This window comes from Microcaecilia unicolor, chromosome 14 (genome assembly GCF_901765095.1).
Source record: "Microcaecilia unicolor chromosome 14, aMicUni1.1, whole genome shotgun sequence".
NCBI classification, from domain to species: domain Eukaryota; kingdom Metazoa; phylum Chordata; class Amphibia; order Gymnophiona; family Siphonopidae; genus Microcaecilia; species Microcaecilia unicolor.
In genome coordinates, this window is record NC_044044.1 from 48,556,414 (window position 1) to 48,574,020 (window position 17,607).

At 40.5% G+C, this 17,607-nt stretch overlaps 1 protein-coding gene across 3 annotated transcripts in view; it reads left to right on the forward strand.

Moving 5' to 3' along the window:
* The window catches only part of LOC115458422 (SLAM family member 5-like), a 276,484-nt gene that overhangs the window by 24,339 nt on the left and 234,538 nt on the right, over window positions 1–17,607 (forward strand). For all 3 annotated transcript variants that reach the window (XM_030188375.1, XM_030188376.1, XM_030188377.1), the window contains exon 2: window positions 2,154–2,480. In XM_030188375.1, coding sequence (XP_030044235.1) covers window positions 2,154–2,480 — 327 coding nt within the window. The remainder of the gene's footprint in view (window positions 1–2,153; window positions 2,481–17,607) is intronic.

The following is a 17,607-nucleotide window of genomic DNA, read 5'->3' on the forward strand; positions in this document are numbered from 1 at the left end:
ATTACAAGAGGACCTTGGGAGACTGGGCGTCTAAACGGCAGATGACATTTAAAGTGAGTAAGTGCAAAGTGATGCACATGGGAAAGAGAACCCGAATTATAGCTACATCATGCAAGGTTCCACGTTAGGAGTCACGGACCAAGAAAGAGATCTAGGTGTCGTCGTTGATGATACGTTGAAACCTTCTGCTCAGTGTGTTCTGGCAGCAAAGAAAGCAAATAGAATATTAGGTATTAGGAAAGGAATGGAAAACCAAAATGAGGATGTTATAATGCCTTTGTATCACTCCATGGTGCGACCGCACCTCGAATATTGTGTTCAATTCTGGTCACCACATCTCAAAAAATGATAAAGGGGATGGAATGACTTCCCTATGAGGAAAGGCTAAAGCGGCTAGGGCTTTTCAGCTTGGAGAAAAGATGGCTGAGGGGAGATATGATAAAGGTTTATAAAATAATGAGTGGAGTGGAACGGGTAGACATGAAGCGTCTGTTTACTCTTTTCAAAAATACTAGGACTAGGGGGCATGCAATGAAGCTACAAAGTAGTAAATTTAAAATGAATCGTAGAAAATGTTTCTTCACTCAACATGTAATTAAACTCAGGAAATCGTTGGCAGAGAATGTGGTAAAGGCGGTTAGCTTAGCAGTGTTTATAAAAGGTTTGGACGGCTTCCTAATGGAAAGGTTCACAGACCATTATTAAAATGGACTTGGGGGAAAATCCACTGTTTATTTCAGGGATAAGCAACATAAAATGTTTTGTACTTTTTTGGGATCTTGCCAGGTATCATTTTCGTCACCCTTCTCTGTATCTTTTCTAATTCCACTATAACTTTTTTGAGATGCGCTGACCAGAATTGAACACAATATTCAAGGTGCAGTCGCACCATGGAGCGATACAAAGGCATTATAATGTCCTCAGTTTTGTTTTCCATTCCTTTCCTAATAACATCTAACCTTCTATTTGCTTTCTTAGCTGCTGCTGCACACTGAGCAGAGGGTTACAATGTATCATCAACGATGACACCTAGATTCATTTCCCGATACTGTCTAGGTTAGACTCCTGTATCACTGTTTATTTGAGCTGTTCTAAAACCTTGATAAAACACTTGCAAGGTGGTGCAAAATACAGCTGCTAGATTGATATTTTCTGCTAGAAGATCTGATTCTGTTTCTTCATTACTCAAGAAATTACATTGGTTGCCTGTGCAAGCTAGAGTACTAATTAAACTCTGTACCTTAAGCTTTTCAGATTTTTGTATGGCAATGCTGTATTATATCTGACTGATTGGGTAGGTCTTATTTTTAATGGTGTTAGTAGTAGGACTCGTAAGCAAAGGTTACTTTGTTTTCCATCACCTAAACAGGTTAAAAGATTTTGTGCTATCAAGTTGCTTTTGTGTGGAACTTGCTACCAAAGCCGATTCGTGTTCTATCAAACTATTTGATCTTGAGTACATAAGTATTACCATACTGGGAAAGACCAAAGGTCCATCGAGCCCAGCATCCTGTTTCCAACAGTGGCCAATCCAGGTCACAAATACCTGGCAACATCCCAAAAAAGTACAAAAAATGTTATACTACTTATCCCAGAAACAGTGGATTATCCCCAAGTCCATTTAATAACGGTCTATGGACTTTTCCTTTAGGAAGTCATCCAGACCTTTTTTAAACTCCGCTAAGCTAACCGCCTTTACCACATTCTCTGGCAATGAATTCCAGAGTTTAATTACACATCAAATGAAAAAACATTTTCTCTGATTCGTTTTAAATTTACTACATTGTAGCTTCATCGCATGCCCCCTAGTCCTAGTATTTTTGGAAAGAGTAAACAGACGCTTCACATCTACCCGTTCAACTCCACTCATTATTTTATAGACCTTCCATAAGAATTTCAAGACTCATTTATTTGGAGAATATTTCTGACTAAATTTTTATTGTAATTCCAGGATTATTGGTCTGGTTAGCTTGATTATGTGATTTGCATAGAACTATTTTTGGTTATTGCGGAATAGAAAAGTCATGTAACGTAACATAAAGAATAGTCTTGTGTGATCCAAAGCTCAAAGGAAAATATAGCCAAAGCTTTAATTTTTAAGACTGGGAAAATAGATTTCTCTTCTTATACTTCTCTTTGTTCTATGTTATCAGGTGCAGGACACTCTCAGGATACAGGAGACCCCCAGGATGTGTTTGGGATTCTGGGGGAGTCGGTCACTTTACCTCTTAAGATTCCCCAAGGAGTGAAGGTTTATGAAATCTTCTGGCGTTTTGAAACCGTAGGCAGCATTGCCCTAATAAAGGAGGGAAATGGACTGGACTTCTTTCATTCCCCTTTTAAAGAGCGACTGAGGATCCATGATGGCAAATTCTCTTTACAAATCCAGAGTCTGAGAGAGAAAGATGGAGGATCCTACACAGCTGAGATAAAAACTTCAACTGCAGTCTCCAACAGGGAATATAAACTTCATGTATTCAGTAAGTTTTCAGATTTTAGAATCTCTTGTTATATTTGTGTAATTGTTTTACTCAGTGTAATAAACTGTTGTGTTCACATTATTATATTCATTCCAGTCAATATTCAGCCACTGGCAGTCAGTGTTTTTTTAAATGGCTGAATTGGGCCTAGATATACAATGCCAGGTCATATTCCAGTAATGGCACTGAATATCCTGCTCTGACCAGACATGTACTGAGGAGGAGTCCATATTTCTTCCCTTCTACCCCAATTGACACAGGTCAATCCCCACTCCTGCACCCCCTGCAAGTCCCAGCAGGCCCCCCTCCCAGGCCTGGTGGTCTAGTGACCATTGGGGCAAGACCTCTAGTGGTTGTCCCCTAGCACTACTGATAGAGGCTGAAACCTAATGGTAATATTGCAAGACTGCCACTAGCAGTCATGGTGGCCATTTTCAATCAGGAGGCACAAGGGGCAGGAACGAGTGAGGTTGCTCTTGTTCCAACAACCAATAGACCACCAGACCTGTTATGGTATGTTGGAGGGGGGGGGGGGGAGGGATTGCACTACTGTGAGGGGAGGGGCAGAAGGGGGATGTTTCAGGTCACAACCCAATAGTTATATAGGTACCAGCTAATATTTAGTGCCACCATTTGTATAACTTCTAGCTTATCCCCAACCCTACCTTCAAAATGACCCTCTCCTGCCCGGACTTAAGATGGACAGTTAGAGCCAACATTCAATAGCACTGCCTAGTTAAGTGCCATTGAATATTGATGTCCGGCCTGCTGAGCATGAGCCCACTTTATAAACTTCTATACAAGAGTCTGTAAAGCAGGGTTTCTCATGCCCATCCTGGACTACTCCCTAGCCAGTCCGGTTTCATGATATCCACAATGAATATCCTTGAAAGATTTGTATACAATGGACCCCAAACCCTCCAGCAAAAAGAACTCAGCAAGGCCATGGCATTGGCAAAAATGAGTAGCAGCTGTCAATGGTGATGCCAAGCCCTGCGGGCAGAGGAAAAAAAGAAAGGTCGCTGCTGTAATAAAGATGGGTTGCCACCAGGAACCCCAAGTCCCTCCAGCAGAGTAAGGAAGTGGCTGCAGAGAAGACTGAAGGAACCTTCTGGCAGGAAAACCATCCCCTGCCAGGAGATGATTTGAACAGGGCTGCAATGGCTGCTGGCAGGGGGAAGGGTCCTTGCAGATTTTTTACCACAGGCACAGACTTACTGCAAGAAGAAAGAATAGGGGAGAGGTGATGAGAGGGAGCAAGCACAGGAGAGAAGGAGAGAAAAAGAGGGAGATGTGGGAGAAGGGGATGCAAGGGGAAGAGAAAGAATATGGGAGGAGAGACAGAGAATGTGGAGGTGGAGAGGAGAAAAAGACATAGAATGTGAGGGTGGAGGAGAAACTGAGAGAGAAATAGAGAGAACAAGGGTGGGGCTGGGGGGGGGGGGAGTTGGAGGCAGGGCCTGCTGAAGACATGAACCAGGTGAGGTACTGGTACCATAAATCTGCCTCATCAGCTCAGCCTTCATAGTGGCAACAGTGTGTTGTGCTCTCTTCTCTGCATGGCTACTGTTTCCATCACAGTGCACCCCAAACCCTTGAGCCAACCCTGGTTGGGGGAGGAGGGGAAGAGAGAGAGGGAAAAAAAACAGTTTTGGAGGCCCTTACGCTGATCTTAAGTATTTTTGGTCTACAGAGCTGCCATAGCCTCATGAGCTCTCTGATCAAGGGTTTCCCTCTGCTGATACCTGTGTCAGAATTGTCAAGGAGAGAAGCCTAATAGGAAAGGAGAAAAAAAAAAAAAGACTTTTGCCTAATGCAGAAAACAGTGGTATGTAAAGATATGGGAATGTCAGCTGTGGATTTTCTTAAGAAATACCTTATAGAAATTCTTCAGCTTTTAATAAAGTGTATTATTTACCAGTTTCCTCAATGGAAACAGGGACTTCCCCAGAAAATTTGGAGTGTGTGGCTCAAACCCAGAATAAGGGGTGGCAAAAGTCATCAGCAATAATTTTAACAGCTTTACTGGCATCAATAAGAATGCAAAACATTGAAATTCTTCTTGAAACTTCTTAAATAAATAAATAAAAATTACTTATCTTATGACTCCTTTGTATTATTTGTTCATAAAATAGCAGCCAACTAATGTGATCACGTTTCGAGCAAGAAGCTCTGCATCAGGGCTTGCCCTCTTCATAAAATACATCTAAAAGCATGCATCAAAAAGTGAAATTACTACACTGAAATTTTTATATATAACACCCATCCACCAAAGTAACTGGCTTACATTCATTCCCCCAGTAATTTTTTTAGGGAGTAAAAGAATAAAGATGGCACCCAACAATTTATACAAACTACAAACTTACTATTCAAACTAACCAATCAAAAAAGGATCACGTTACTCATTCACCAATCCGAAAACAGAACTAGGATAAAACTCTTATCACATAAAGGATTGCCATTTGATGACGTAATTTAAACCCTCTGTGGAAAGCATCTACAGTCTGTGAATCCAGTATTGTTCTCTATTTGTTAAACACCGGCCCAGATCACCCCCCACATGAGAGAGGGGAACACTGTTAATAATTCACCATTTCAAATCCAAAAGTGAGTGTACAGCAGCAATCCAAAGGTCCATAAGAACAGCCTCAACTATGTGTCTGTAATCGACTCTTGTGTTTGTTCAATCTAAGCCAGATGTCTTTGTATCTGGCTTAGACTGAAGGGACCCAAGAGAAGCCTCAACTGGCTGGAGGGTTTCTTTTATGAATAGAAGACTGCGGTGTTGTATTGCTAACTTAAAAGTGTTGGGGGGGGGGGGGGGAGGGAGAAGGGGATTATGATGTGCAGAAATGTTGCTTTGACTTGCTCCCTCCCCCACATACCTAGCTGGTCCCCTGTTGTCACCTCCAAACATTTCTGTCTAGAGACGTCATGGCTGCCATCTGCTATTTGCACCTAGTCCACTTCAATAGAGATCTTTGCAGAAGCCACCAGAGGTAACTCTGGATTCATTATAGGACCTGGTAGCAAAAATGGTCTGTAAGACTGAAAAAGCTTCTGAGAAAAATGAAAATGAAATAAAGCTTTGCTCTGAAAAGATTGCTATCTTAGAAGAAAAAGTTTTGAATATTGGAAGTGTACAAACAGCTATGATAAAGGAAATATCTAATTTGAGTCTTATATACACTGTCAGCTAGCACATTTGCTTATTTCCGATCTGTCGAAGGGCAACCTTCGAAAGCTAATCAAGAAATGTATTAAGTTATGTCCAATAAAAAAGGTATCATCTTATTTTCTTTTCCATGTTTTATTTTGTTTGATTTCTATTGAGGAACAAAACAGAAATCTATAATAATTATATGAGAAGATATAATTTGAGATTTATAAATTTTCCTTGACTTAAAATGATAAGTCCAGTGGAGAGATAAAAACTTTAAAGAAATTTTGGAGATTCCTAAGGAAAATCTACCACCTTTATCCCAGGTTTATTATATTCCACAAAAAGTACAGGAATCAGTATTGCATTATCAAACACCATTGGACATTACTAATCTCCTTGAGACATCAGATACTGAACAAGCCACCATGGCAACTTTAGTTGCCATGGTGGCTTTATTACCAGACAAGCAGTGGCTGTTAAAAATGTTTTTTAAACACAATGACAAGCCATTTTTGGATTTAAAGATACTTTTATTTCCAAAGGTCTCAAAAGAAACACAAAAGAAACGAAAACAATTTTTGTTATTGAAACCTGAAATTTTGCGCATAGATGGAACATTTTTTCTTCGGTTTCCTTGTAAATGCATAATTTCCTACAAAGATTGTAAATATGTTTTCATGGAGCCATCACAATTAACAGCCTTTGTGGCTTCTAAGAAAGTTGAAGGAATGAAATAATATAACCTTGCTAAATATTTGCTAGCTGTTAAAATTCCTTATATTTTTCCTTTAAACCCTCTTGTTTAATGGATATCACTCCAATATAATGTTGACTTGAGTGTATTGTTATTATTTGTAATTACTTTAATTATCTTTATAACACTATCCAATCAAGTGTAACTTCTTGAATAAATGTTCATGTATAAAAATTAAAATAATAATAAAAAAAAACAGAGATCTTTGCATCCAGCTTACATTGAATGAACCCAACAGCCAATTAGAGACACAGAGTTGGGGGCTCTTCTTGCGGACTATTGGATTGCTGCTGCACATTCAATTTTGGATTTCAAATTATTGACAGTGTTCTCCTCTCTCATGTGGGGGGTGATCTGGGCTGGTGTTTAACAAACAGAGAACAGTACTAGATTCACAGACTGCAGACGCTTTCCCCAGAGGGTCTAAATTATGCCATCGAATGACAATCCTTTATGAGATAGAGTTATATCCTAGTGCTGTTTTTGGATTGGTGAATGAGTAACATGTGATCCTTTTTTGATTGGTTAGTTTGAATAGTAAGTTTGTATAAATTGTTAGGTGCCATCTTTATTCTTTTACTCCCTATAAGAATTACTTGGGGGAAATGAATGTAAGTCAGTTACTTTGGTGGATGGGCGTTATAAAAAATGTTTTTCAGTCAGTAATTTCACTTTTTGGTGCATGGTTTGTATGTTTTTAGATGTATTTTATGAAGAGGTCAAGCCCTGATGCAGAGCTTCTTGCTCGAAACGTGATCACATTAGTTGGCTGCTATTTTATAGACAAATAATACAGAGGATTCATACGATAAGTAATTTTTATTTAAGAAGTTTCAAAAAGAACTTTAATATTTTGCTCTCTTGTTTATCAATAAAGCTGTTAAAATATTGGGACATATGATGACATCTTTGAGGCATTGTGGGAAATTTGTGAATTAAATGTTCTAGCCTCCTGCCTTATTCATGTTAGTCTCTAAATCATATGGTTTGTGAATGACATCCTGATTATCCACATAAGAGAGTTTTCATTTATTGACACATTAAGATTTATGACTGGAAAAAAAACTATTTTATAACAGGGACATACCTACGCTGCTACAATGATGTCAATGTCCCTTGTTTTGCCCTATTCATAGTCTGGATGCTTCAGTTTGTGAAATGGATTTTCACGTTTCATGTTGTGCTAACTGGGGGGGGGGGGGTCCTGTTTTATGTTTGTACACTATCTTGATTGGCATTTTGCCATACCAAGGAAAGGGTATATATATTTTTATAAATACATAAATTACATATATATAAATAATGTATTTCAGAACAGGTCGTATGTTGGCCGATTCTGTTCTAAAATATATGAGACAAAAAAGCAACACTGGGCGACGCACTGACCTGAACATCCTTTCTAAAATCTGCCTCCACATGTCACAGAAACACAAACATCTTTCAATCTTAATCAAAATTTAACGATAACCCATGATCCGCTCTAACCAGTTTGAAACTTCAGCAAGACCTGTCACATCCCTCCTATCATTTCCCACCTGTACAGGACATGATAGGAAGCACAGTTCACTTCAGTTTTACCTCTACCTTTTGCATTTTTCACTCATACAGGTCGGTTACAAAAGCCAATTATCAAGCCCTATAAAGGCTCTGGGAATATAAGCTGCAACATTGCATTGAATTGTACGGTGAAGAATGGGGGAGAAGGTGTGAAATACACCTGGACAGCAGAAAACAAGAGACTATTTCAGGAGGGATCTTTTCTGAACGTGTCCCTGGATCCCATGGAGACCAATGTCACATACACGTGTACAGCAAGGAATCCCGTCAGTGAGAACTCTACACAGGTCAGACCATGGAGCTTCTGTATGGGAGGTAAGAGTCCCTAGCAAGGTCCTAGCAAAATATTACAGCCCCTCCCCACCCAAAATTATGCAAATGATTTTCAGTTATTTATTAAAGGGATTTCATATTTGATATTCTGCATTCTACTCCGCCATCTTATTACTGTCACTGAGATCAGAGCTTGCACATAAGTACATAAGTAATGCCATATTGGGAAAAGACCAAGGGTCCATCGAGCCCAGCATCCTGTCCACGACAGCGGCCAATCCAGGCCAAGGGCACCTGGCAAGCTTCCCAAACGTACAAACATTCTATACATGTTATTCCTGGAATTGTGAATTTTTCCTCAAGTCCATTTAGTAGCAGTTTATGGACTTGTCCCTTAGGAAACCGTCCAACCTCTTTTTAAACTCTGCCAAACCAACCGCCTTCACCACGTTCCCTGGCAACGAATTCCAGAGTTTAATTACGCGTTGGGTGAAGAAAACTTTTCTCCTATTTGTTTTAAATTTACTACACTGTAGTTTCATCGCATGCCCCCTAGTCCTAGTATTTTTGGAAAGCATGAACAGAAGCTTCACTTCCACCTGTTCCACTCCACTCATTATTTTATATACCTCTATCATGTCTCCCCTCAGCCGTCTCTTCTCCAAGCTGTATAGCCCTAGCCTCCTTAGTCTTTCTTCATAGGGAAGTCGTCCCATCCCCTCTATCATTTTAGTCGCCCTTCGCTGCACCTTTTCCAATTCTACTATATCTTTCTTGAGATGCGGCGACCAGAATTGAACACAATACTCAAGGTGCGGTCGCACCATGGAGCGATACAACGGCATTATAACATCCTCACACCTGTTTTCCATACCTTTCCTAATAATACCCAACATTCTATTCGCTTTCTTAGCCGCAGCAGCACACTGAGCAGAAGGTTTCAGTGTGTTATCGACGACGACACCCAGATCCCTTTCTTGGTCCGTAACTCCTAACATGGAACCTTGCATGACGTAGCTATAATTCGGGTTCTTTTTTCCCACATGCATCACCTTGCACTTGTTCACATTAAACATCAACTGCCATTTAGCCGCCCAGTCTCCCAGTCTCGTAAGGTCCTCTTGTAATTTTTCACAATCCTGTCGTGATTTAATGACTTTGAATAACTTTGTGTCATCAGCAAATTTAATTACCTCGCTAGTTACTCCCATCTCTAAATCATTTATAAATATATTAAAAAGCAGCGGTCCTAGCACAGACCCCTGAGGAACCCCACTAACTACCCTTCTCCATTGTGAATACTGCCCATTTAACCCCACTCTCTGTTTCCTATCCTTCAACCAGTTTTTAATCCACAATAGGACATTTCCTCCTATCCCATGACCCTCCAATTTCCTCTGTAGCCTTTCATGAGGTACCTTGTCAAACGCCTTTTGAAAATCCAGATACACAATATCAACCGACTCCCCTTTGTCCACATGTTTGTTCACTCCTTCAAAGAATTGAAGTAAATTGGTCAGGCAAGATTTCCCCACACAAAAGCCATGCTGACTTGGTCTCAGTAATCCATGTCCTCGGATGTGCTCTGTAATTTTGTTTTTAATAATAGCCTCTACCATTTTCCCAGGCACCGACGTCAGACTCACCGGTCTATAATTTCCCGGATTTCCCCTGGAGCCTTTTTTTAAAATGGGCGTTACATTGGCCACCCTCCAATCTTCCGGTACCACGCTCGATTTTAAGGATAAGTTGCATATCACTAGCAGTAGCTCCGCAAGCTCGTTTTTCAGTTCTATCAGTACTCTAGGATGAATACCATCCGGTCCAGGAGATTTGCTACTCTTCAGTTTGCTGAACTGCCCCATTACGTCCTCCAGGTTTACCGTGAAGTCAGTAAGTTTCTCCGACTCGTCCGCTTGAAATACCATTTCCGACACCGGTATCCCACCCAAATCTTCCTCGGTGAAGACCGAAGCAAAGAATTCATTCAGTCTCTCCGCTACGTCTTTGTCTTCCTTGATCGCCCCTTTTACCCCTCGGTCATCCAGCGGCCCAACCGATTCTTTTGCCGGCTTCCTGCTTTTAATATACCGAAAAAAATTTTTACTATGTTTTTTTGCCTCTAATGCTATCTTTTTTTCATACTCCCTCTTGGCCTTCTTAATCTGCGCCTTGCATTTGCTTTGACACTCCTTATGCTGTTTCTTGTTATTTTCAGACGGTTCCTTCTTCCATTTTCTGAAGGCGTTTCTTTTAGCCCTAATAGCTTCCTTCACCTCACTTTTCAACCAGGCCAGGAGTCCTTTGGACTTCCGTCTTTCTTTTCTAATTTGCGGAATATGTATGGCCTGGGCCTCCAGGATGGTATTTTTGAACAGCGTCCACGCCTGTTGTACAGTTTTTACTCTCTCAGTTGCCCCCCTAAGTTTTTTTTTTACCGTTCTTCTCATTTTATCATAGTCTCCTTTTTTAAAGTTAAACGCTAATGTATTTGACTTTCTGTGTACAGTTACTTCAAGGTCGATGTCAAAACTGATCATATTATGGTCACTGTTATCAAGCGGCCCCAGTACCATAACATCCCTCACCAGATCATGCGCTCCACTAAGGACCAAATCTAGAATTTTTCCTTCTCTCGTCGGCTCCTGCACCAGCTGCTCCATAAAGCTGTCCTTGATTTCATCAAGGAATTGTGTCTCTGTAGCGTGTCCCGATGTTACATTTACCCAGTCTATATTTGGATAATTGAAGTCACCCATTATTATCACATTGCCCATTTTGTTCGCGTCTCTGATTTCTTTTATCATTTCTGTGTCTACCTGCTCATCCTGGCGAGGTGGACGGTAGTACACTCCTATCACCATTTTTTTCCCTTTTATACATGGAATTTCAACCCACAGTGATTCAAAGGTGTGATTTGTGTCCTGCTGAATTTGTAATCTATCTGAGTCAAGGCTCTCGTTAATATACAATGCTACCCCTCCACCAGTCCGGTCCACCCTATCATTACGATATACTTTGTACCCCGGTATGACAGTGTCCCACTGGTTATCTTCCTTCCACCAGGTCTCAGTAATGCCTATTATATCCAATTTTTCATTTAGTGCAATATATTCCAACTCTCCCATCTTATTTCTTAGACTCCTAGCATTTGCATATAGACATTTCAGAGTATGTTTGTTGTTCTTATTTGCATGATGCTTAGTACCTGACACTATTGATTTGACATCTTTTGTCTGATCTTTAGTTGTATTTAAGGGCACCTGGCCTACCACGGTCTGTTGTGTAACCTCACTATCCAGAAACCCTATCTTCCCTGTTTGTGAGGTATCTTTGCAAGATACCTTTTCCCGAACCATGCGCTTTTGAGCGACTGTCGGAGGGAAGTATAAAAGGGCAGGCAAGCCTACACATTGTGTCTTCTTCCCTGAAAGAATCCAAGGATGGAGTGAGGAGAGGTGGTCTGAGCCTGTGGTTGGGGCCTAGTTTAGACTGGGTGCTGCTAGGTATGTGTGAGGAGGCTATTCAAAGCAGCATTTCTATACATCATAACTCCCCTTTTCCCCCCGCTTTTAAATTAACAAAAAAACACCACAGTCTTCTGTGCCTAAAACAACCCTTCCACCCTCCAGCCAGTTTGAACTATCCAGTAAAACCGCTATAAAAATTGATAGCATCATTCAACAAATGCTTTGTAGGCATGGAGTTTGGATTCTCTACAGAACTGGTCAGAATCTCAATACAAACCCCGAAGCTCCATATTCCCAAACAATGAAGCTTACAACTCAATGTTAAAAAGAGATGATTTTTTTGTTTGTGTGGTGAATCTACAGGATGTAGAGACCACTAGTCCTGAGCGTTTTTAACTTTCAAACATGCTAGACAGTTTGCAAAATAACATAAAACCCCTCGACAAAAAAAAAACACATTCAAAACCTATACAGGAAACTTACCAAACCATAATAACTGTAACCCACCTACGGTTCTAGAGCACTAGTATACTTGCTACTGAGAAACTGACAAAAGCTGGATTGTTACAGATACCTACAGACTATATACATGCTAGCAGAATCCTTCACCTCAGTTGCAGATGCAGAATATGGCTCTCACCTGATTCAAAATAGGGGACCCCAGAAAAACATGTACACAAAAATAGAAATGAAGACAAAAACTAATACCAGACTTTGCATGTTGTGCAGCCGACAGAAACAGAAAGAAATGCGTGCTCTCCTGTACACTGCAAAATAAAGCCGACAGATGAAAACAACACTGACATAATTCAATCACTAAACTGAAAATAAAATCATTTTTTCTACCTTTTTTGTCTGGTGAATTTATTATTCTAATCACCTTGTTCCCAGTCTCTGGTTCTGCTTCTCTCTTAACTCTGCTTCCAGGGACTTCTGTCCATTTGCTATTTCTTTCCTCGCCTCCTTTCTTTTTTCTTCCTGCCCTACATCTGTTTGGCACTGATCTTTCACTTTAGGTTTCTTCCATTTTTCTGCCTCCTTCTCAAATCTATCTAATTTTCCATCTACTTTCCCCTCCATGCGCAGCATTTCCACTTCTCTTCGATTGACTATATACTCATTCTGCACTTGGACTAGCTTGCTACACACACTGTAACTTAGATCAATTCCTTATCTCTTGCTTAACTATACAAAAACTTGCCTTGAGTTTAGCTAACCAGCAAATTATCCCACCTGACTCTGTACCACGCACTTTGTTAGAAACATAGAAACATGAAGGCAGATAAAGGCCACATGACCCATCCAGTCTGCCCATCCTCTGTAACCCCTAATTCTTCCTGTTCCTAAGCGATGCCACCTGCTTATCTCATGCCTTTTTAAATTCTAGAACAGTCCTCGACTCCACCACCTCCACCGGGAGGCCATTCCACGCCTCCACCACCCTTTCTGTGAAAGAATACTTCCTTAGGTTACTCCTAAGCCTATTCCCTCTTAACTTTGTCATATGACCCCTCATTCCAGAGTTATGATTCCGGAATCTTGTTATTCTTTGAGATTCTGAATGGAATCTTACTATTTGTTATAGAAACATGACGGCAGATAAAGGCCGTATGACCCATCCAGTCTGCCCATCCTCTGTAACCCCTAATTCTTCCTGTTCCTAAGCGATCCCACATGCTTATCCCATGCCTTTTTAAATTCTGGAACAGTCCTAGACTCCACCACCTCCACCGGGAGGCCATTCCACGCCTCCACCACCCTTTCTGTGAAATAATACTTCCTTAGGTTACTCCTAAGCCTATTCCCTCTTAACTTTGTCATATGCCCCCTCATTCCAGAGCTCTCCTTCATTTGAAAAAGGCTCTCTTCCTGTACATAAATGCCCTTGAGATATTTAAACGTTTCTATCATGTCTCCTCTCTCCCTCCTCTCTTCCAGCGTATACATGTTGAGGTTCATAAGCCTGTCCCTATAATTTTTGCTTTCAAGACCGCTTACTAATTTCGTAGCCGCCCTCTGGACCGACTCCATGCTGTTTATATCTACATCAAGAGCATCCTGCTCCCATCATACATCTATCTGCTCTTGGTCCCTCAGCTCAATTTACTGTTTTCAAGTTTACCTCATTTATTGTATTTATGTTTATTCTTGGTTATTTTACTATTGTTATGCTGTTAACAAAACTGTAAGGTTTTTTTTTCTTTTTGTGTAGTTAGTTTCCTTAGTCCCTGAAATAGATCAGCAAAATGCTGGTCATCGTCAAACTTGAAAGGTTGGAGATGACATATATTTAAGAGAAGTGTTTTTTTAAAAAATTATGGGCATTTAAGTTATAAAGAGTTTTACAGAGATTTTTATGCCTGTGATTGTTTTGCGCCATTAAAGGTCCTAAATGTGAACCTGGGTGTTCCGAGGCTTTTCCACCTAATTTTGATATGATTCTAAAATGGTATGGTGTTTGTGCCAGAAGATGTACAAGGAAAGACTTGATGAGCTGTAGGAAAGGAGAGACAAAGTGATATGATACAGACATTGAAATATTTGAAAGCTATAAATCTACAAACAAACCTTTTCCAGAGATGGGAAGGTTGTAGAACTAGAGGACATGAATTTAGGTTGGGGCGGGGGCAACTCAGGAATAACATCAGGAAGTACTTTTTAACAGAAATGATGGTAGATACCTGGAATGCCCTCCCAAGAGAGATGGTGGAGATAAAAACAGTAACAGAATTCAAAAAATGTGTGAGATAAACATAAAGGAATCCTGTTTAGAAGGGATGGATCCAAAGAAGCTTAGCAGAGATTGGGTGGCAACACCGGTAATTGGGAAGAAAGGCCAGTGCTGGGCAGACCTCTAAGGCTGGACAGATTTGAATGATCTGGAGTGGGGCTTCAATGACAGCTTCAGTAGTTGGAGAACAAAGCCAGTGCTGGGAAGACTTCTATGGTCTGTGCCCTGAAAATGGCAAAGACAAATCAAGATCAACTATCACATCCTACCTTATGCTACGAGTTTATCTTGTTGGGCAGATTGGATGGACTGTACAGGTCTTTATCTACCACCATCTACTATGATACTATGAAAGAAACACCATTAAAACTAGAACAAAATTGAATAAGTTAGAAAGAGAGATAGAAACAGGAGATAGGTAAGACAGAGCTTAGACAAAGGCAAAAGAATGAGACACTATCTGGCATATTTTCAAAGCACTTTGGGAGGCTAAGTTCCATAGATTTCTATGGAACTTTGGGAGGCTAAGTGCTTTGAAAATGAGCCTCTATAGCATCCGCTACAACTAAGCATATTTTCTAAATATTAGTTCATAAAGACGGGTCTTAAGTAGTATTTTGCATTTGGAAAAAGAGTTGTGTGTGATGTAGAAGGCGGGAAACTTCACAGAAGAAAGCACTTTGTCGTGTTGACTCAAGTTGAGCACTGGAAACTAAAAGAATGTAAAGACAACTGTCACGGAGTAAGCAAAGTGTTCTAGAAGGGTGAAGAAATATAAATAAGGATACCAGAATAAGTATTGCCGTACAGGAACAGACCAAAGGTCCATCAAGCCCAGCATCCTGTTTCCAACAGTGGCCAATCCAGGTCACAAATACCTGGCGAGATCCCAAAAAAGTACAAAACATTTTATGCTGCTTATCCCAGAAATAAGCAGTGGATTTTCCCCAAGTCCATTTTAATAATGGTCTATGGACTTATCCTTTAGGAAGTCGTCCAAACCTTTTTAAAACCCCGCTAAGCTAACTGCCTTTACCACATTCTCTGGCATTTTATGCTGCTTATCCTAGAAATAAGCAGTGGATTTTCCCCAAGTCCATTTTACTTATCTGAGAGCCAACCACAAACATCATTCAAACACAGTTAGGCATTGGTAATGTCTTGATAAACAATCAATATAGGAAATGAGAAACACATTGTTAACAAGTTGTATTTTTCTCTTTTGTGACCTGAATTTTTCTTCTCATTTAAGCCCTGGACCATTGGCTGCCCCAACCCAGCTTGATTTTTTCTACTTCTTTGTTTTAGAGCTTTCCCTTGTTTTAAAGTGACAGGCACCAAACTACAAATTCTCTTGTGACCAACTGGACTGTTCTCACCCCTATATAGATGCAAAGGAGCTACATATAGTACAAGACCTCAATAGAACACTCCCAATTTATAGTCACCCTGCATATAAAAATCATCTGCAGTAATTTTGACCAGTTTTCTCTACTTTTGTTGATGTCTGTCATGAAACATATGACAGTTGGTGTTGGTCAAAGTACTTAAGTAAAAATAAAAATAAATGTATATTGTAATATTTAAGTAAAAGTACAGTGAAAACCACATTCAAACATTTACTTAAGTTAAAGTAAAAAAAAGGTTATTATCTAATATTATTATTAGCATTTGTATAGCGCTACCAGACGCACGCAGCGCTGAACACCTGACACAGACCCTGCTTAATAGAGCTTACAATCTTTTTAGATACAGACAGACAAGACAATTAAGGGCGAGGGAAGTACTGGGTGAGAAGGAACAAGGGGAGGGCAATTGAGTAGTAGCTAGGAGCTAAAAAGCAGCAGTGAAAAGGTGGGTTTTCAGCATAGATTTGAAAACAGGTAGAGATGGAGCTAGACGTATAGGTCCAGGAAGTCTATTCCAGGCATAAGGTGCTGCGAGAGAAAAGGAACGAAGCCTGGAGTTAGCAGTGGAGGAGAAGGGGGACGACAAGAGAGATTTGTCCAGTGAGCAGAGTTCACGGGGGAGGAATGTAGGGAGAGATAAGAGTGGCGAGGTAATGGGGGGCTGTAGAGCGGATGCATTTAAAGGTCAGTAAGAGAAGTTTAAACTGTATGCGGAAGCAGACGGGGAGCCAGTGAAGTGACTTGAGGAGTGGGCTATGTGGGTATAACAATTTTGGCAGAAAATAAGCCGTGCCGCAGAATTTTGGACAGATTGGAGAGGAGAGAAATGGCTGAGCAGAAAACCAGTGAGAAGTAAATTGCAATAGTTCAAGCGAGAGGCGACAAGGGTGTAGATAAGGGTTAATTCTTCCATGATCTTAGCAAACAATGGAATATTTGCTACAGGTTGATAATTTCCCATTTGTGCAGAATCTAAAGGGGGGGGGGGGGTCTTTAAAATTGGTCTAAGCAAAGTATCCCCCAAACTAGCAAAAGAAAGATGCTGCTAATGCCCCAGTAGAAATCATTGGTGAGGCCCCAGATGGAATACTGTATTTACGTCTGGTGGCCAAATCAAGATGAAGTAGTTCAGAGGAAGGTGGCCAAAACAGTAATATAATACTTTTTGAGTAAAAAGTAAAAGTACCATAATTACAATGAATGCAACTATTGCTGAGCAGACTGGATGGACCATAAGGGCATTTATATGCCCTCATTAACTAAGCCCCCCCCCCCCCCCCGTTCGCCAGCCTCTAGTGCAGCTTTGTAAAAGGGGGCCTGAGTTATTATGTAATCCGCTGAGAAATGCATGATTGGTGGAATATACATAGAAATACTTTTAAAACAAATAGGAGGAAATATTTTTTCACGCAATGAATAGTTCAGCTCTGGAACTTGTTGCCAGAGGATGTAGTAACAGCGATTAGCGTATCTGGGTTTAAAAAAGGTTTGCACACGTTTCTGGAGGAAAAGTCCGTAGTCCGCTATTGAGATGGATATGGGGAAGCCACTGCTTATCCCTGGGATCAGTAGCATGGAATTTCGCTGTTGTTTGGGATTCTAGAATCTTGTTCTTTAGAATTCCAGAACGTTGCTTCTACTTGGGTTTCTGCCAGGTACAATGTTGCTACTCTTTGAGATTCTGCATGGAATCTTCCTATTTTGGGGGATTCTGGAATCTTGTTACTCTTTGAAGTTCTGGAACGTTGCTACTATTTGGGTTTCTGCCAG